The 21893-nt window shown below is 41.9% G+C and overlaps 1 protein-coding gene across 1 annotated transcript in view; it reads left to right on the top strand.

Annotated features, from left to right (window-relative positions):
• TNFRSF21 (TNF receptor superfamily member 21) overlaps positions 1 to 21893 on the top strand; it is a 63453-nt gene that overhangs the window by 19549 nt on the left and 22011 nt on the right. The window contains exons 3-4 of the mRNA XM_061398368.1: positions 27 to 521; positions 17039 to 17304. Of these exons, the coding sequence (XP_061254352.1) occupies positions 27 to 521; positions 17039 to 17304 (761 nt within the window). The remainder of the gene's footprint in view (positions 1 to 26; positions 522 to 17038; positions 17305 to 21893) is intronic.

Here is a 21893-nt window from a genome sequence, read left to right as displayed (position 1 = left end):
CCCCCTCCTTACTCTTTTTTTTCTAGGCATCAACTCAACAGAATCCAACTCTTCTGCCTCTGTTAGACCAAAGGTGCCAAGTGGCACCCAGGAGGGGACAGCCCCTGACAACACAAGCTCAGCGAGCGGGGAGGAGGGCGTGAACAAGACCTTCCCCAAGCTCCAGGTAGCGAACCACCAGCAAGGGCCCCACCACAGACACATCCTGAAGCTGCTGCCGTCCATGGAGGCCACTGGGGGTGAGAAGTCAAGCACGCCCATCAAAGGCCTCAAGAGGGGCCACCCCAGGCAGAACCCACACAAGCATTTTGACATCAACGAGCATCTTCCGTGGATGATTGTGCTTTTCCTGCTGCTGGTGCTGGTGGTGATAGTGGTGTGCAGTATCCGGAAAAGCTCGAGGACTCTCAAGAAGGGGCCCCGGCAGGATCCCAGCGCCATTGTGGAAAAGGCAGGGCTCAAGAAATCCACGGCCCCCACCCAGAACCGGGAGAAGTGGATCTACTACTGCAATGGCCATGGTGAGCCTGCCAAACTCGTTCCAAAAAGCGATTCCACAGTTTTTGGAATCTCTTTTTATACCAAGTGCTGTTTGATCTGTTTGTGATAGGAGAAATCAGGTGGATAGCATGTGATGTGGTAATGTTCAGAGAGAATAACTCATCTCTCCTGGTTCCCCTGGGCATTTAAAGGACAGTTATTTCCGAATGAGACGTGACAGTGACCTTCAGGGTCTTTGTTCAACTTTGTCGTTTAACAGGTGAAGGGATCAAGTTCAGAGAGGTTTGGCTGCCTTGACCCAGGGGAGTCAGTCTTTTGTTTCAGCGAAGGTGGGACTGAATCCGTATCTCCTGATGGAGGCTGCTGAGAAAATAGAGGGAGGAAAAAGGCAACTTGTCTGAAGTGCACTTTTTCAAATTTGAACCTTGCCTTTAGGTTCCTATCACTTTACCCACATGTATTTCCCCCCCCTTATATTTTTAGGATCTCATTTCTATTGGGAAGATAGGAAGGTTTTTTGGGTTTTAAACACCCAAAGCTTAGTATCTTGATCACCTGAGGCTGGCCCCATATCTCTTACCTAGTTATCAGTGTGTATGAGTATGGACGGGCTGGAGTATTTCAGCTTTTTCTCTTTGGAGGGCAAATCATAGCTAATGAAACTTGTCCTGGTAGCTAAGTGTGATCTGAAGGCTGCAGTTTTCAGACTGTGGCAGTAAAACTTCCATTTCTTTAATATTAAATAAGATTTCAGCCCAAGTTTTGATAATCCCATTTAGGATCTTTCTCCTTAAAGATAAAGGCATAAAGCTTAACTTCCTGTAAAGTGGTTTGACCTTTTGTATTGAGTCTTGAACTTGCTTATACTCTTTGGCCCAGCAGTTCTATTTCTGTGAATTTATCATAAAGATATAAATCAGAAATACTAAAACAAAAAAATTTAAGCACAAGGATTTTGAACTTTTAATTCAACATCATGTATAATAAATAAAAACCAAAAGTAATCGGAGGGTTGGTTTTAGGGAATTGACTAAGTAAATTGTGGCATATCCATATTAGGACTATGAATATTATGTTGAGGTTGAGGATTATGAGATTTTTTTCTTTTTTAACCCATGACATGGGAAAACGTTTATACTAGATTAAAGAATAGAAAAAGCCACCATACTACACACCTTATATAATATAATCTTAGCTATCTTAAAACTTGGGAATAAATTCCGAAAAGAAATATACCAAAGTGACAATGAAGTTTCTTTCAGTTTGGTGGTGTTTATGTGGATTTATCCCTTATTGGTTTTGTTTTTTACCCAAATTTTCTTTAATAAGCACATGCTAGGCTTATAATCAGAAATGTGGAGGAAGTTTAACAAAACAACTCATTTTATTTCCCTTTGCTAATTTGTGTGAATGTCAAACCAAGTGAAAGACGGGTGAACTTCCTACTTGGGATGAGCCTGCACAGATTTGAATGAAACAACCTTTTGCTGGCAGCTGAAGAAGGAAGACTCCAATTCTCCCTTTTTTAAAAAAATCATTTTTATATGGATATAATTGCAAAAACACGCAAGAATTGCAAAATCAGTACAAAGAATATATTCATGTCCCCACTTGACCTATTGCTAACATTTTGCCCTTCTGCATTATCATTTGCTCTTTTTCTATAAAAATATATATGTTTTATGTTATAAAATGTACCAGGTAATTTAGTTATATATAAAATGTCATATAACATAATATGCAATATATAGGTAATTTCCCTGATGGCTCAGATGGTAAAGAATCTGCCTGCAATGTGGGAGACCTGTGTTCATTCCCTGGGTGAGGAAGATCCGCTGGAGAAGGGCTTGGCTACCCAGTATTCTTGCCTGGAGAATTCTATGGACAGAGAAGCCTGGAGGGCTAGACATAATAGTTTTTCTGAACCATTTCATGAACATTTATGGCAGATACTTCAGTATTTATTTCCTAACAAAAGGATATAGTCTTAAAGAATAGCAGTTTTCAACTTCAATAAGTTTAACATGGATACAATATTTTAATTTACCATGCATATTCCTCAGTTGTCAGCTGACCCAGTAAAAGGCCTGTGATAGACAGTGTACTTTTTCCTGTGATATAGGGTCTTGCCTAAGATCTGGTATTTCATTAAATTGTCCTTTAAGTGGCCAGGCAGAACCTTTGTTCTAATATATAGTTAGCAGAAAACAATGTGTCCATTCTGTTCAATTAAAGAAGCGACTCCATTCTTTCAGTAGCTGTGTTTATGGATTAGGTTATGGACAGCTGTATTTCTAAAAGTCTCTTGTGGTGTAGTTTTCAGAATTCTCGAGAATACAGGAAATTATAGAAGTAAATCTAGTCCAGCAACACAAAGCAACTTAATACAACGATCTTAGGCGTTTTTATGGCCGCCGTAACCTTGTAAACTACCACGTCTGTGTCCTTGAAACAATCCTATTTTGTAGAAAGAATGGAAAAGCCAAATCAAACAATACCTGACCCTACCTTCTGAGGAAGCAGAGCTTCAGCATTCTGTTTTTCCAGCTAAATCACAGTCATCTCATTCAGATGTTACTATCTCTTTCAGCAGTTTAACCTTTTTCCCTAGGATTTTGCCTTGGGAGGTTTATATTTAAGATTTTTTTTTTTTTAAAGGAAGATCTGTTCTTTCCAAATTGCTGTCCTCAAAGGTACACTCAGGTAAAATCCCATAACAAAGAGAGGTTCTGTTTCAGAAAAACCATTCCAGGTGCTCAGAGAGGCCTCTGGAAACAATACCTTGTTGATCTGATTGCAGTGAGTTCTGGGCAGCAGATAATCCTGTATAGTAAGATCATTTTCTGGTCCTTATCCATTTCACACTGAATTGTTCAGGAGGATAAGGGTGAGGATAAAATCACCTAGTCCTGGGTGTTCTGTATAAGAGGTCATTACCCCTTGCTCACCTTAAGCAGACGGTGCTGTATTCCTGAATGCCCTGTAGACCCCAGCACTCTGAAGCCAGACCAGTGGTTCATACCTTTCTCATCAAGACCATCTCTTTTGTGGGGGGATCCTCTCACCCCTTACGGATTTATGGTTCTAAAGTTGAATTCCACAAAACTGCTACCCTACTTTCATGGAATCCTAGTGCTGGAAACACAAGATGAGGTCTTACGTGGCCAGGAGGAAGGGAGACTGAGAATGCTGTGGCATTTTGTGTGTTTTATATGTTTCCTTCACTTCTAAAGTCATAGCAATTTTTTGCTTGGCCAGTTGGCACTGTACTCCTTTGGGCTTGGTCCAGTGTAGGAGAATTTGTCTTTGTTCAAATTTTTATTCATTTATTTAATTTTGTTTGTGCTGGATCTTCCTTCGTTTCTGCACCAGGGCTTTCTCTAGTTGTGGCGAGCAGGGGTACTCTCTAGCTGTGATTCACAGGCTTCTTCCTGCAGTGGCTTCTCTTGTTGAGGAGCGCAGGCTCTATGGCCCTCGGGCGTCAGTAGTTGCGGCTCTCAGACTCTCGAGCACAGGCTCAATAGTTGTGGTGCAGGGCTTAGTTCCCCTGTGGCATGTGAGATCTTCCCAAACCAGGCCTCAAACTCGGGATCGAACTGGTCTTTATTGGGCTTATAAAGGAAGACCATTTCCCGGTTTCACAGCTCTGCAGAACTTCACTCTCTTTCCAGGAGAAGCAGTAAGAAACAATCAAATTGTAGGAAGGGAACTGTGATTGTGTTTCTCTTATAAATATTTCTCCGAAGTTGCAGGGGTTAGTTGGGGACAAATGCAGTAACTGGAAGCTGTGCCCTGGGTGTATCTGAACAACATTAATATACTCTTCAATCAGATTTCAGGAATGACATAACATTTCATCTGAATTATTAAAGCCACCATAAGCAGTGTTCAGAAATGAAGAACAAATGAAGTGCATTAGGAATTCAATAATGAGTACTTTTCCACTTTACATGTTTCTCTGAAGTGGGACTAGGGGGTGTTTGCTACTACCCACACAGGCAAGATCTTGAGGTGATTTGGGGTGCAAATCACCCAAATAAACTGTGACTTTCTAATATGATTTTCTAACCTTATAAGAAAGGTTTCTGCCACCATTAAGTTTTCATTGTCTACTTTTCTTTAACAATGACTGGTACCATCCTTGGGCTTACATGGTGGCTCAGTCAGTAAAGCATCTACCTGTCAAATGCTGGAGACACAAGAGACTCTGGTTTGATCCCTGGGTCGAGAAGATCCCCTGGAGAAAGAAATGGCAACCCACTCTAGTATTCTTGCCCAGGAAATCCCATGGACAGAGGAGTCTGGCGGGCTATCATCCTTACTGAATGCCATATCCTGTTCTAAACACTTTTATAAGTTTAACTTAATTTTCTTAACCCTATGAGGTGAGCTACTGCCATCACCATTTTCACTTCAGTTCAGTCACTCAGTCGTGTCCAACTCTTCGCGACCCCATGAACTAACTGCACCACGCCAGGCCTCCCTGTCCATCACCAACTCCTGGAGTTCACCCAGATTCATGTCCATCGAGTCGGTGATGCCATCCAGCCTTCTCAGCCTCTGTCGTCCCCTTCTCCTCCTGCCCCCAATCCCTCCCAGCATCAGAGTCTTTTCCAATGAGTCAGCTCTTTGCATGAGGTGGCAAGTACTGGAGTTTCAGCTTTAGCATCATTCCTTCCAAAGAAATCCCAGGGCTGATCTTCAGAATGGACTGGTTGGATCTCCATGCAGTCCAAGGGACTCTCAAGAGTCTTCTCCAACACCACAGTTCAAAAGCATCAATTCTTCGGCACTCAGCTTTATTCACAGTCCAACTCTCACATCCATACATGACCACTGGAAAAACCATAGCCTTGACTAGATGGACCTTTGTTGGCAAAGTAATGTCTCTGCTTTTGAATATGCTGTCGAGGTTGATCATAACTTTCCTTTCAAGGAGTAAGCGTCTTTTAATTTCATGGCTGCAGTCACCATCTGCAGTGATTTTGGAGCCCAGAAAAATAAAGTCAGCCACTGTTTCCACTCTTTCCCCATCTATTTCCCATGAAGTGATGGGACCGGATGCCATGATCTTTGTTTTCTGAATGTTGAGCTTTAAGCCAACTTTTTCACTCTCCACTTTCACTTTCATCAAGAGGCTCTTTAGTTCCTCTTCACTTTCTGCCATAAGGGTGGTGTCATCTGCATATTTGAGGTTATTGATATTAATCCTGGCAATCTTGATTCCAGCTTGTGCTTCTTCCAGCCCAGTGTTTCTCATGATGTACTCTGCATATAAATTAAATAAGCAGGGTGACAATATACAGCCTTGATGTACTCCTTTTCCTATTTGGAACCAGTCTGTTGTTTCATGTCCAGTTCTAACTGGTGGGAAAACCGAGGTGCGGAGAGTCACTTGCCCAGGGTCACACAGCTATAAAGAAATAGTGCCAGGTTTTAATCTCAGGCACTGATCTGACTGTGGACACTGCTCTCTGATTCTCAGAGTCTGGATTTATAAAAAAATCTGGATTTTAATTTTTCCAATGTTAGAAATTTCTAGGTTTCTGTGGTTGACTTTTTTTTTTTTACCATGCCCAATCAAGAAAAATTTACTTCCCTTAGCAAAACCCAACTTGTTCTGAAATAAAACAACCATAAAATTGTCATCAGTAATGAGTTTGCCTCCACGGAAGCCACTCCGATTTCCTCCTTTTCCCTTTTTCTTGGATTGCTTGCAGTGGAAGCATTCTCAAGCCAGGTACCCAAGGGCTGCAGGCTCTGAGGGCCGTTTGGAAACAGAAAAGCTGTTTCAAAGAAGTCCGAGGTGATGGAGTTGTGCTCATAGGAGCTCACATCTGTTGAACTTGGTAGTGCTTTTCTCAGCCCTGGATGGCAGCAGCAGTAGCAGCAGCTGCAACCGAGAAACCTTCCTTGCTTTGCCAGAAGCCTCCTGGACTCCAGATTCCAGACAGTCATCCTGTCTGTCAGCCCAAATTTCCTATGGGAAGTAGACTTGAAGTGTAAACACTGGGGAGCCGGGCTGAAGGGAGCAGATTCTTCCATTGACGAGGCTGCCCAGTCCTTGCTGTGTCCTTAGGGCTGCAGTCATCTCACGGGGAATAGGCAGGAGCAGGCGGGCTGCTTTCCAGTGCCCAACTCTCCACCCTCTGTCTTTGCCACCTCTGCTTCCAGTAATGCTATTTCCAGCAGACGGCACCTTTCGGCGGATTCTAGGATGTTTGAGAATTATAAAGCACACACAGCCATTGTAGGAGAAAAGCCTCTTACCCTGACAACTTGAAAAGCATTACCTCGTGCAGAGTGGAGGGAGGTGTGGCCTTTGCTCTTGGAAGGCTGCTGTCCTTCCCAGGCCCACCCTATGGTGACTTCTTCCTCTAGACTTTAGAGGACAGGTATTTATGTTTTATGGAGGAGGAAATGGCAACCCACTCCTGTTACTCTTGCTGGGAAAATCCCATGGACAGAGGAGCCTGGCTAGCTACAGTCCCTGGGGTTCCAAAGAGTCAGACATGACTGAGCTACTGAGCATATTTGTTTTTGATGTATATTTTAGTCTCTCATTTATCTAACAGTTTTTGAATTTAAGCTATTTGGGATACTGGAAAAACACATCAGCATTTTCACCACGTAGGGCTAAAATACAAGCAGGGAAAAAAAGTTCCTTACCAGTGAGTGTCCTTGAATCAACCTGGTCAGGTTTATGTAAGCAGATTTTGCAGAGGAGGAAGAGTTGCTAGAATTCTGTTGATCGCTCTTCATGAGTAATTAGTTATTACCCTTGTAATGTGTGTACAGAATTTGATGTGTTGGGTTGCTAATATGTCAAATTGTAAAAAGTAGGTGGGTTCAAGTTTACAAATTAAAAAAATTCTTACTATATTTTGTCAAATTAAAGATGCCACTGATTGTGGATGCACTGTTATTTTATAAGGAAAATAAGGAAAAAAACAAAAAACTGCAACTGAGCTATGGAAAGGCATTGATTAAAAACATATCACTTATATGTAGAATCTAAAAAAATGATACAAATGAACTTATTTACAAAACAGGCTCACAGATATGGAGAATAAATGTGGTTATCAAAGGGAGAAGGGGTGAGTGAGGGATAAATTAGGAGTTTGAGATTAACAGATACACACTACTATCTATATATAGGGCTTCCCTATGGCTCAGCTGGGAAAGAATCCACCTGCAATGTGGGTGACCTGGGTTTGATCCCTGAGTTGGGAAGATCCCCTGGAGAAGGGAAAAGCTACCCACTGCAGTTTTCTGTCCTGGAGAATTCCATGGACTATAGAGTTCATGGAGTCGCAAAGAGTCAGAAACAACTGAGCGACTTTCACTATATATAAAATAGATAAATGATAAGGTCCTACCAAATAGCACGAGGAACTATATTCAATATCTTGTAATAGCCTATACTGGAAAAGAATCTGAAAAAGAGTATCTGTCTTATCTGTCAGCCTGTCTGTGTATCTGAATCACTTTTCTGTATGCCTGAAATATTATAAATCAGCTGTACTGCAATTTTTAAAAAGTGCTTTCAGATATCTTAGAATGTCTAAAATATGGTGGCAATCTTTTAGCCCCAGTCCTGCCTCTTCTCCATGAAGTCTGACAGCCTGATTCTAACTGCGTTGTTCAGTTCTGAGTTTTCTGCTATGGCCTGTTGGCTCCCTGGGTTCCTTTCTTCCTTCCTTTGGGTCTCCTCCCACCGCTCTGGCTGTTCCTTCTTCAACTCCTTGGCTAGGTCCTCCTCTTGGACCCCACCTCTGAATAACGGAGAGCAGGCTCCATTTGCACACATTCCCTCCCTGGGTGACCCATGGCTTTACATACCATTTATCCGCTGCTCATTTCCAAGTGCCTCTTCCCAGCCTGGATCCTGCACCTGAACTCAGGCAGAATGCCTCCCACCTGCCTGACGGACCCAGATGTCCAATAGGCACCTCCCACTTCAGATGGGAAAATCTGAATCCTGAACCATCCAGTCCACATCAGTTACCCAGTGCAGAAGATGGCGCCTCCAGTCTTCCCCCTGATTAAAGCAGAACCTTAAAGTCATCCCTAGGTTGGGAAGATCGCCTGGAGTAGGAAATGGCAACCTACTCCAGTATTCTTGCCTGGAGAATTTCAAGGACAGAAAAGCCTGGTGGGCTGCAGTCCATGGGGTTGCAAAGAGTCAGATACGACTGAGCACTCATGCGTGTTAGAGTCATCCTTAACTCCTTTCCTTCTTTCTCACCCCATATTAGATCCATTAGCCAATCCCACCTGCTCTACCTTCAAAACAGATGCAGAAGCTGACCATTTCCCCTCCTTTTCACAGCCACCACCCTGGCCCAAGCCACTGTCACCTCTCTCCTGAATCATTGCCTTGACATCTTAACTGGTTGCTCCGCTTTTGCCTGTGGCCCTTTTAGTTTATTCTTGACACAATGGCCAGAGTGATCCTGTTCGATGTAAGTCAGATAGTGTCATTCGTGTCATTGAAAAGTCAAAGACCCCAGTGACTTTCCTTTGCATGCACAGCAGCAGCCTGGAGGCCCAGTGTGATCTGTGCTCCCCTGCCAGCCAGTCAGCTCCAGCCTCCAGTGCCTACCATGTTCCCCATGGCTCACTTGCTCCAGCCACACCGGCCTTCCTGCCCTTCAGTGTACGGGTCAACACCCTTCCTCCCTTCGCATCTGGTGTTCTCCCACAGGGCTCACTCCCTCACCTCTAGGGCTTGATTCCAACGTTAGCTCAGTGGACCCTTCTCTGAGATACCAGGGAGCAGGCCCGTATCTAAAATTGCAGCCCAGCCTGCTCCATCGCTTTCCCTTTGCTTTCTTTTCTTCCCTAGCTCTCCTGGCTGGCTGTCTAACACATGGAATTTCATTACTTGCCGTATCCCCCAACTGAATGTAGGCTTCACCAGGGAAGGATTTTGTGTTGCTTCATTCATTGCCACTGCCCAGTGCCTAGAATTGTGTCTGATGCTCAGTAAGAGTTCATTGCATTTTTATTGAATGAATAAATCAGCATCTTTAGATACAGGCTAAGATAAAGGAAGAGGGCATTTTTGGCTTTGTGTTTTTTTGTGTGTGTGTTCCTCTGAGAAATGAAAGAAAAGGTTATTAGTTGTTCTCACAGCCTCAGTGAAATTGATATCTTCCATCTGGAAAACCATCTACTGTCTTGACAGAGTTTGCCCTTGGTAAACAGTTCCTCCGTAAACCACGAGACCTTTGCACGGTGGTTTTTAGCGGCTCCCTAGATTCATCTGAGCTTGTAATGATTGCCCATTGAACCTCCAACAAAATAGTGATGAATTCTGCCTTGGAAACCACGTTAGGGTTTCAAATGAAATCGAAACAGTTCCCCCAGCTTTTCACCTCCACAGGGAAGGAGTATTTTTAACTTGGGGCAAACCAAGTTCCCGGCGTGGATGAAGCAGTTTTCCGTGTGATGCTTTTGGGAGTGATCGTTGTAGACACAGTGTGTTTTTATTTTTATGTTTTGATCATGCGGGATCTTAGCTCCTCCACCAGAAATTGAACTTGTGCCCCCTGCAGTGGAAGCGCAGAGTCTTAACCACTGGATTGCCAGGCAAGTCCCGATAGAGCATGTTCTAACCGTCCTATGACATGCTGGTTACTGCAAAACACATTCATGTGTGCGGTGTCTGCTTTTAGGAGCATTTACTGTGTTATCAGGCCAGACAGACCGTGACTTGGATAGCTTATCTCTGGAGGAGGTTTCCACCCTGGTGGGACCTCTTTGCCTCATGAGCTCTGGGCTCAGATGTGCAAACAGTGGACCACCCTCCATGGAACCCCTGGTAGAGGGAGAGGTTCTTGCACAACACCTGGGTTCCTGTGCCGGGAAGCCTGGGTTCCCCTCACTGAAAGCCACACGTTGGCCTAACTTCTGATCATGATAAAGACTGTCAATATGGCCAGACCACACAGCAAGGATGTGATAGCCTTTGGTCCCTCACATTCTCAGGGGTTTAAGTTACAGACTAAGGGGATGATAAATGGTGGGGGTGAGCAGTTTAGGCAAGAGGGATGGGATGACAAAATGGCTCCTATTCATTCATTCAGAGACACTCATTGTACTTTTTATTATTGCTAGGTTCCGGGAGTTGGTGGGGATCATGGTGATGAGAGCAGGCATGGGGCTCAGGCAAAAGAGGTCCAGAAAAGACATCTCTGAGAACATGAGTGTTGCACAGGGCATCATGGAATGCTAAAGCTAGGCTTTTATTCAGATTTCTGAACTTGACCTCCATTGCTATACAAACATTATCTGTGTTGTGTCCGTCTTTGCCCTGTGTCTGCTGTTGGCAAACTTGAGATTACAACATGTGTTGGTGAAGAGCATGTTTGGGGTCAGGAGTCAGGCTGGGGGTAGAAGTGAAGTGGTTTTGAGCTCATGTGTCCTGTTTTCCTGAGACATGTATGTCTCAGGAGACTGTGTGTGTATGTGTGTGTGTGTGTGTGTGTGTGTGTGTGTGTGTGTGTAGAAACCAGCACAGGGATAACTGTGGAGTCATCTGTCCTGGGAAGAGTTTGTGTACTAATTGCCTCCATGAGAGTTTTTTCATTATTTGTCCCTCCTCTTCCCCCACTTCTTTTTCTAGAAGGATAATGAGAACTGCTATACATTTCACAAGGATGGGGGATACAGTGGAAATCTTTTTAAATGATGAGAATGTAGTACCAGCAAAAAACTTATACTAAACACCTTCATCCCTTCGATGTACTCACTCCTGTACTTCATGGTTGTGTAGCATGAAATTCAGAGGGCTGTATCGTGGGGTCCACACGACCTCTGTTTCCTCCAGTTCTTTCATCACTGTTTCTTGTGTCTCTTCTAGGGAAGGCTTTACAGTGGCTTCTTAATGATGGCACTCATTTCAGATGTTTATCTCCAAAAGAACAGAGCTTTAATACTTTCTTTATAAAAGTCAGTTCGGGTTGTTATTAAAAGAGGACGAACCCTTTCTTGCATGCTGGCATTGACATGAAGCTTGAAAAGAAATGAGCCTCCAGAGAGGATTGTCACCCAGATCATATCTAACTCAGAGTTTTATAATGTTTGGGAAAATACTGTGTCTTTCATGATAACCTCATCCCTTTTTCTTGAGCTTCCTCAGGGTGGAGCTGGGCATTCTGCTCACTCAGAAGAGGGAGCCCCCGAGTGCTGTCTTGATACTCTGCGAGTGGCAGGGGAGGCGGCATTGACCTTTCACCCGTCCCTTTCTGTGGGTGGCTGTTGTCTTGTGCAGTGATGCCCCTTCGGACATATACTAGAGAGATTTCAAGAAACCCAGGAGGTTGGGATGCTGGAGCCTGTCTTCATCGTCCAGTGCCCGTGATCCTGGTGCTAACAGCCTCTGTCTTTGTAGAACTCCTCCTACCTTTCAGATTCGTTGCTCCAGTGACCCTGGTCCAGAAGTGGAAGAAACAGAGGAAGGAGAAGCAAGATGCTTTATAGTTTTAACACTTGACCCCATCCATCTCCTTATCTGGCCTATGAAATAAGAAGTGGTATTTTCATTTTACTGATGAGGACACTGAAATCTTACAAGTCATTTGCCCCAAAGTCACACAACTAACAGGTCACAGAGTTTGAAATCATATCTTGGGATTTATACATTTGTGATCTTTCTACTACTTGTGCCTTAAAAATCACAAGCCATTTCCCTTGGGCCAGGCCCACTTTCTCAGATGCAGCCCCTGGCTAGTACATCCCCTGGTTTATAGGACTTGACTCCTTCAGTTACTTCTTTAGAAACTTCTACCATCCCCCAGAGCTCCAGGACCTACAAACACAAGAAAAGCGAAGTTAACCTCATTGCCCATCAGTCAGCACTTTCATGGGTTGACAATTATATTGCTTTTCAACCTAAGGAAAAAGAAGTTCGGCTAAACAAGTTGAGATTGATTTAACGCCTAGTGACTGTCTTCAGTGAAAATTCTCCGAACTCTGATGGACAGATGACCAGGGCGCCCTGCCAAGCAGGGACTTGGTCTCAATCTCAATTTCACTAGCATTTCACAGTGAGGTTAATCATTGGAGCAGGAACTTTCATTTTTGTGTGTGTGCTTCTTTTCACACAGTGCTTCTCTAAGTCTTTTTTGCCATTTGATACTTCAGTCTTGTAACTGATGAGAATGTAGTACCAGCAAAAAGCTTATGCTTAAACACATTCGTCTCTTCGCTGTTTTCATTCCGTACGTCCTGGTTTAAAGCAGTTTAAACTGCTGCCAGCACATGGGCTCGTTTGTGTTGCTTATGGCTGCTGTCACCTAACAACAGAATTGAGAACCTGCAGCAGAGACTGTATAGTTCTCAGTATTTACTCTCGCCCTGTACAGAAAAAGCTTGCTGAAACTTCCTTTTTTTTTTTTTTTTTAAAGGGACCGTAGTTTAAAGAACTATAGTTGGTATCCTCAGAGAAAAACTTTCCCAGCATCTGCTTGGTCAGTAATAACAGGCCAGGAAGAAGCACACACGTCATGGCCAACCCTGAGTGCATTCATATGTGGGCTGTGCCCTAGGAGCAGAATTCAAGTGAATAATAATGTTCCTCTATGACACCACATTCCATATGATCCACAGCAGGGGTACCACTAGCTAGCTGCTGCTAAGTCGCTTCAGTCGTATCTGACTCCATATGACCCCATAGACGGCAGCCCACCAGGCTCCCCGTCCCTGGGATTCTCCAGGCAAGAACACTGGAGTGGGTTGCCATTTCCCTCTCCAATGCATGAAAGGGAAAAGTGAAAGTGAAGTCGCTCAGTTGTGTCCAACTCTTTGCGACCCCATAGACTGCAGCCTACCAGGCTCCTCCGTCCATGCAATTTTCCAGGCAAGAGTACTGGAGTGGGGTGCCATCGCCTTCTCCGAGCTAGCTAGGCAGCCTTAAAACTAGTCTCTAGTCTTACTCCATGAGATTCCTCACCAATAAAATTAAACACTTAAAGAAAATTTATATATCCCACATAATAGTATGTGTATATATGAGTTGTATATGAATACATGTCTGTAGAAGTGTTATATATATATGTTACATATATAGCTTTAAAAGGAATAATAAAAATAAATATCAAGTACAGTAATAAAATACAAAGACCTGTTCTCCCACCATGCAGCTTTGGAAGTTGAACCTTGTGGATACCTTTGAAGTCCCCTCTGTGCACCTGTCCAGTAATGCCCCCCTCCCTCCCCAGAGGTAGTGATCTCAGTTAATCATTCTACTGCATTTCCTATACTTGCATTACTGATTTTGCCTGAAACTTTTTTTCTAAACAAAGAACACTTTCAGATCCCATCAAATTTTGTGCTCCATCGGCATGACTTCATTTTCTTGGTGCTAAACTCTTTGTCTTAAAATCTCACAAGGGCTTTCAGTCTCCAGCAAACAGTTAGCACACAGTGGCTGCCCAGTGAATACTCTTGAAATACTCTGCAGGTTTTTCTTTTCCCTTTGGTGGCGATGGTGGGATTGGGCAAGGTACACCTCGAGTCATGGGCTAGTTCAGAGTGGTCTTCTTCTGTGGTGGTCTGTGATCCTGTGCTAGGCTGAGAGACTGGGGTCTCCAGAGCTAGTGGTTGCCTCTGCCATCTTTGTCTTTATCAGCTCTGCAGTGGGAGGGGCCAGGCTGGTTCACATGAGTTGACTCCATGTTTACATAGTAGAAGAATAAGCTGAAACCTGATTCATGGTCCTTAAATTTAGCTTCCAGTCAATCTTAGTTGAAGGAAAATCTTATTGCACCCATTCTTCGTGTTTTCCTCTTTTTTTTTTTGTAATTTTTGTGGCTGAAAAAAAAGTATAAATGCTGGCTTTCGGAAGAAGGAGCTATTGTTAAGCGTAAGCCTTTTAAACTCTGTAATTACTCCATAAAGCCTGTGTGTTTGCATCAGAAATGCATTTTGTCTTAAGTTGTAGTGCTCAGTGTATGGAGCATTTATAATGATAGGGTACTTCCAAAAATAAATCGACTCTATAGAAAATGTTAATCAGCTGATCCCCAGGGACTGTCCTGAGTATCTCCACTGTACAAATGAGGAAATGAACATGACAGTTAGTGGTTTGCCCAAAGCCACACTGTCGCTGGCATCACGAAGATTTAAGCAAAGGTCCCACGTACAAGAAAACACAGTCGTGTTTCCATGCAAGACACTGTGGGCCTTCCTCGAATTGACCTACATTAAGATTCAGGGACGAAGCAGCCTTTTGGTGTTTGGAAGAATCGACTACATCAACCACAAATAACTGGTTTGCTTCTGAAAGTTACCTGCAGGGTTTTAAATAGGACTTTTTTTTTTTTTTTGAGGAGTCTGTTTGCTTGAAATCAAAAGCTATGTATCGCTAAATGATTGCTATGAAAACTAACAAGCAGTGGGTTCAAGGGTATTTCACACTGCCAGGGAAAATAGTGTGAGAAGTACAGTCATTTCTCAAAGTGTGGTATCCCAGTTTTACAGTTTTCAAGAAAGCAGCCTGCTACCAGGCACTTACTTTCTGAAACCATTTTCGGGGGATTGGTTCAGGATATTCACAGTCTTCCAAGTCATCTGCCTCAGTGGCACGCTGTGACTGAGGAAGGGTTTCCATGGCTGTGCAAACCACAGAGTCTTCCATTTACAAGGACACTTCTGGAATTCTTCGTGCTCTCTTCTTAGGCACAAATGGATAGTTTATTTTACTTGGAGCAAAAAATGTTTTGTTTTTTTTCCCTCCTGACTAACCTCTAGTTAATTGAAAAATTCAATTAACCATCCTGGTAAACTCTTCTTCCTTTGCTTTCTTCCCAAAGCTTCACTTGGGAACTTGACTCCATTTTTTTTTTTTTTTTGAGTAGTAAATGCTTTAAAGACTTTTCCCCAAGATTTTTATTTTAAAAATTGAAGTATAGTTGATTTACAATGTTGTGTTAGTTTCTGGAGTACAATGAAATGATTCAGTGTGACACATATATATTCTTTTTCAGATTCTTTTCCATTGCGGTTTATTACAAGGTACTGAATATAGTTCCCTATGCTATACAGTAGGACCTTGTTGCTTATCTATTTTTTATATAGTAGTTTGTATCTGCTAGTCCCAAACTCCTAATCCATTCCTCCCTCACTCCCTTTCCCCTTTGGTAACCATAAGTTTGTTTCTACATCTGTGAATCTGTTTTGTAACTAAGTTCTTTTGTGTCATATTTTAGATACCATATATAAGTGGCATCATATGTTATTTGTCTGTTTCTGACTTACTTAGTATGATAATCTCTATGTCTATCCATGTTGCTCAAATGGCACTATTTCATTGTTTATGGCTGAGTAGTATTCCACCGTGTGTGTATACACCACATCATCTTTGCTAGCTACAGTTAGCCGACATTGTTAGCTATAATAACGCTGGTATCTGGGCATGTGAGTATGGCTATTGAACGATATGGTGTTGACTCAGAGGACTCGTTCACCTGTCGTAGTAACTACCAGAGCCCTTACTGTGGGGTTATATTGGATAAATTTGGGCAAAGCCAATGCATAATTGCAGAGAGATGGTGCCTTATAGAGGAGGACACCAAATTTTGCCATGCAGGGAAGCCCCTACTTCACAGCAGGTGGATGCCAGGTGCTTATCCTAGTTATCAGACCCCAAGATTTGATTTTGGCATTTTACACTCTGATCATCAGATCTGGGAACTACAGATCCACGGTGACGGGTTTACAAGTAACCAATGAGCTAGAATGACTCGGTATCCAGTGAGTTGGGTTCAAAATCCAACCTTTGTGATATTGGGCAAATTATTTTACTTTTTTTTTTTTAAACCCAGACAATTGAAATGTTAATACTTTATAAAAATGTTCCAGGAGCTAATGCCTTCACATAATATCTGGAAGATAATAGCTATTGTTATTATACTGTCATTTTGCTGTTGTCTTCATTATAACTGTGCAAGTCAACTTAGGAGACTGAATAATAATAGATGAGAAAGTTGCCTTTTGAGTACAGTATTTTAAAGCGTGAGAAGGAATTGGACTGGATCAGATGGGTGTTTTGTCAGTTTATGTATTGGACACCATAGCCTCGACTCTCAACACCCTTTACCCAGACAGTGTTGGATTAACTCCACTTCACTTTGAACCTGTGACTTACCTTTTTCTAGATTTCATGAAGTCACCGTTTTTTTCTTTTCATCTGGGAGCCTCTTGTTTATTTGATTCCAGTTTTTAGCAGCAAATAAAGGACTCACCTTGAGTACTTTGAGTTTGGCTTTCAAAACATCTTTAAGGGGTGATTTATTATTCTTCCAGGTTGCTCCTTCTTCTGGTTCCACTTTCCTGAGGTGACGTTTGCAGGAGGTGGGCTAACTCATCCCAAGGATGGGTGGCATATGCCAAGTGCTTCTAGAAGACACTGCACTCCCTTGATTAGAGCATGGGAAAGCATGCTTCTTTAAGTTTGTTAAACCAGAACAGCCTTCTATAAAGCCCTCATGTTTCTGTATTTTTTCTTTATTTTGTTTTGTGTCTGGTATAGGTATTGACATCCTGAAGCTGGTAGCAGCCCAAGTGGGAAGCCAATGGAAGGATATCTATCAGTTTCTGTGCAATGCCAGCGAGAGGGAGGTGGCCGCTTTCTCCAACGGGTACACGGCAGACCACGAGCGCGCCTATGCAGCGCTTCAGCACTGGACCATCCGGGGCCCCGAGGCCAGCCTGGCCCAGTTAATTAGCGCCCTGCGCCAGCACCGGCGCAACGATGTGGTGGAGAAGATCCGTGGCCTCATGGAGGATACGGCCCAGGTAACGCAGCCCAGCTGTCTGTCCTTCCCACTAACCTTTAGGTCCCTGAGCTCCAGATTTTACCAGGTATATGTCAGAAGAGAAAAGAACTGCTCGTTGCTATTTAGCTTCACACACACACACACACACATACACACCTCTTCTAGGGCAGTGCTTCTAAGCGGTTTCCCATTAATCATCTAGAGAACTTTTAAAAAATTCTGGTACTTGGACCTCACTGTAGACCAAATTAGAATTTCTGAGGACAGGACTCAGAATGAGTACCTTTAGGAATCAGTATATTTAAAAGCCCTATAAGTGCTTCTAATGTACAAAACTGAGAATCTTTGCCTTCAGGATGGATTTTGGCATCTAACTGTACATCTAGATCTATTCCCTTTTTTCCCCAATTTACGGTTTCATTTTGCGTAACACACTTTGAACAAAAGCAAGAAGGAAGACTTTTTTCTATTCCCTTCCTCTAACAGCTGATGTTTTCAGTGATGTGGTTTAAGAAGGCTCCCTCTTATCACCAAGTAACCGCGAGGATGCAGGTGGGGCTGGCAGTGTTTAGTAACAAGATTGATATTTCTCCCTGGGCTTGTCCAATCAGTGTCTCAGATGAAACTGAGGGGACCTGGGAGGGTGATTTATTTATAGTCGTTGGTCCATGAGCCCCATTTTGGCATCAGGAAGCACAGGATAGGAACCCTGGCTCTGACACTAGCTGAGTGACCAAGTATGTTTCACTTCAACTTTCTCTGTCTCTGTTATCTCAGTTCTTACCCGAGTTCATTAAGACTCTAGGAGTAAAGTATATAAAATGCCTGACCTCCTAAAGGTGTTCTACATAGCACAGTTACAGTCATGATGTATTTACTTAGCCCTTCCTTAATCATAAGATACTTCTTTGAAAGGCCGTGTATTAACTACAAATTTGGCTATTGAATCATAGTTCTCAGATTTCGATTGAAATTTTGCAATGTATTCTCATGGAAAAACACTGCCCCTGAGACTTGATAAAAACCACTTAAAATTTAAAAGACCATTCTGCCTGTGTTCTTTTCTGGTGGTCCAAACTCATTACCTAAAAGAGTGAGGGAGAGAGTTTTTTCCCCTATTCCACTCTAATCTGCTATCATTCTGCACCACATTTGTGTATCAAGGGACTCAATTTTATATATTTAAGAAGTCCAAATGCCTTCATCTTTCTATACTAGCAGTGTACTTCATTATTGAAATAAACATTCATCAGGTGAATCTTTTATCTAAGTGACTGACTGGATAAAAGTTCGTTGGTGCTAATTGACTCTGAAGATAGTCTTTAAAGCTCCTAGTATACTTTTAAAATTTTATTTTTAACTGAAGGATGATTGCTTTACACTCTTGGTGTATTTTTAACTCCTTTGAAACGTGGAAGTTCAGAAAAAAAGATTTACTAATAGAGGCAGGGGTAAGTATTCAAAGGCACACACAGTGTCTTTTGACTTTCTGAGAAACCATCTCAATTAAGTATGGTTCTCAACTAAAACAAGGCTTTGAGTAGCTGGATTTGGGGAAAGAAAAGGGAGATGCTTGGCCTCCAATTAAATAAAAGACTGCAGTTCAAACAAAGGGACTCAGGAGGCAAAATATTGTGCTTCCTTGGAGTCTCAGCTTTAAGGAAAGAACTGTCAGGGCAAGCAGCAGATTGAAGAAGGATTTAAATACTTGGGAATAAGTCACTGGATCACCTTGATATTGCCTCCAAAAAAGAGAAAATATAATTGATGCAGTGATAGGATTTGGTTAAATGGAATATTTAATAATGTGGAAGGATGATCACGAGGTATTGTTAAGGGTTCACAAGGAGGTTTCTCATTAGAAAAAACAAATATAAACACAGGAAAATGAAAAAGCATAAATGCTAATATTATGCTATTAAATTTAGGCAGTAGAATGAGAAGTGATTTTTAAAATTATTTTTTATAATGAAAATATTATTTTGTGATTTAAAACATTTTAAAAAATGACAGCTGAAAGGACCCACGAGAAAGATAGGTAGGGCTTTGTTTTACTGTGCTAACTTGAAAGAGGGAGCCATCCTCGTTTTAATTGAGGAAGAGCCAACAGTGGTTTATGTGCCAATCCATTCTCTCTTGGGAGGACTGGCTGAGGTTTGCGATGTTCGGTCAGATTTGCCTAAAACTTATTTCGTTTTTGGTTTCTGCACATCTGTGTCCTCTTGCTCTGTGTACACTCAGCAGTCATTTAGAATTTGTTCTAGTCTTTAAAGTACTTTCTTTTTGGGGTTGGTGATGATGGTAGTGGAGTATCGTCTACACCAGGTGACCTTGGCAAGTAACCTTGGTATGTTTCTCTGATGGTTCCATTGAGTTCCATCAACGGAGCACTTGCTTTATTCCAGGCTCTGTCCTAGGTCCTGGGAAAGGCGGGCCCAAAGATGCAGACTCCATGGAGGAGACTGCATGTCAGGGAGAGTAGTTTTTTCCTTGTTCATATCTCCTCCATATATATAAAATATTTTAGTATTTATTTTTTGTTATTTTTTAAGAGACAGTAGAACTAAAACATTCTGTAGCTTTCTCCTTGGTTCTAGTGTGGCCCGCATTTTGGGATGAAGGCTGAGAGGGCAGAAGCTTCTTGTTCCATGTTTTAATTATGTCCATCATTGTCTGGCAGTGTTGTGGACCCAGCTATGATTCTAATTTTAATAGCCAGTGAGCATGGATTTCTGGTTGCCAGCTCTTATTAATGGTGCAGCTTGTTCCTAGTTTATCTCTCAGATTTGTGGAGTCAAACAAGAAAATCAGAGAACACAGGGGGCCTAATTGAGACTTAGTTTTTCCATTTTCTGGTGGATTTGTATTCTGTGTGTATGGTGGTATTGCTGGCAATTTGAGACTTTGCCCCAGGAGTTAATGGGCTCTTAATGTGTGAAAATGACTTTGTGTGTGTGTGTTTAAAATGGTTAATGTTTTTTTCCTGTTCATGAGCCTGAGAACACCTATGTTATGTTCCAATCAGAGGATTGGTCCTGGTGTTCCTTTTGGTTACCTCTGTCAGGAACAGCTGGTCCATTATTAACCTTGGTGGCCTATTAGCCATTTATGTATTAAACACATCCAGAGTCTGACTTAAAAACAAAATTATGCATTAACAAATTATAAGTACAATTTACTTTATGGTGTACTGTTCTTTGAATTTTTTTAAAGACCATTTTTTAGAGCAGTTTTAGGTTTAAAACAAAATTGAGAGGGAAGTTACATGCACCGCCTCCCCCTCATTCACCATTATCAGTTATCAGTCAAAAGAGGGGTATCAGGGGTGTCCGTCAAAAGAGTTTCTACCAAGAGGGAACCTATAATGACATATCATAATCACCCAAAGTCCATAGTTTGCCTTAGAGTTCACTCTTGGTGCTGTACAGTCCTGTGGGTCTGGGTAAATGACGCATGTCCATCATTATCACACAGAATATTTTCACTGGCCAAACAGTTCCCCATGGTTTACCCATTTCTCTCTTCCCCACTCCCCACACCTCCCCCATCAACCACTAAGCTTTTTCATCGTCTCTTACAGTTTCGCCTTTTTCAGAATGTCGTGTAGTTGGAGTCATGGGGTGTTTTTCAGATTGACTCCTTTCACTCAGGCGTCTGCATTTAAGCTTCCTGCACGTCTGTTTATGACTTGATAGCGGATTTGTTTTTAGTGCTGTTTCATTGTCTGGGTGTATCACAGTTTGTTTTTTCATTCACCTGCCTGACTCTTTTCTTATCTGAAGTGTGGCCTGAGTTTCTCAGGATGCTCTTCTTTCAAGTTCAATAAGAAAATGGACCCCAGCCTTCCAGAATCATCTCTATTCTTTCCGTCCCAGGCATGAACTTTTGAGAGAATCAGCAAAGGACAGTAGTTGGAAATTACTGGGATTTTGCCAGAACTCTTTAAAAAACAAAACAAAAGCCTAATACAACTTTCCAAATTGTATGTTGTCTCTTTTTTCCATCCTTTAACTTTTTTTTCCTGTGTCTTATAAAGAAAGCCTTTTGTAAGTAAATATATTGAAGGTTTAAAAAAATCTATTCTAATAGTTTTGTTGTTAAGAAAATTTCAGTGTGGTAACATTTTTTAATGTAATTTAAAAATGCTTTCTTTACTCATATATTTGGGTTTAAATATACCATCTTATTATTTTTTATATTTGTCTTATCTGTTCTCTTCCCCTTTTCCTTTCTTGTAAATAGGGTGTTTTTATTATTCTACTTTTCCTCTCATTAACTTCTTAGGTACACTTTTTTTTTTCTTTTTACTTTACTTTTAATGGATACCCCAGAGATTACCACACACAGTTAAATTATGAACTGTTTTATAAATGTGTACTTTTTATTATTTTCCAGACAACACAACAGCCCTAAAAGACTTAAACATATTTATCCCCCTCTTGTGTTTTGTTGTCATACATTTTATTTTTTTAAGTTATTAATAATTTTTATTGGAGTATGATTGTTTTACAATGTTGTGTTCATTTCTGCTGTACAGCAAAATGAATCAGTTATATCCCCTCTTTTTTGGATTTCCTTCCCATTTAGGTCACCACAGATCCCTAAGTA

The sequence above is a fragment of the Bos javanicus genome, chromosome 23 (assembly GCF_032452875.1).
Source record: "Bos javanicus breed banteng chromosome 23, ARS-OSU_banteng_1.0, whole genome shotgun sequence".
In the NCBI taxonomy this organism is placed as follows: Eukaryota; Metazoa; Chordata; class Mammalia; order Artiodactyla; family Bovidae; genus Bos; species Bos javanicus.
This window is presented reverse-complemented; position numbering and strand designations above follow the sequence as displayed.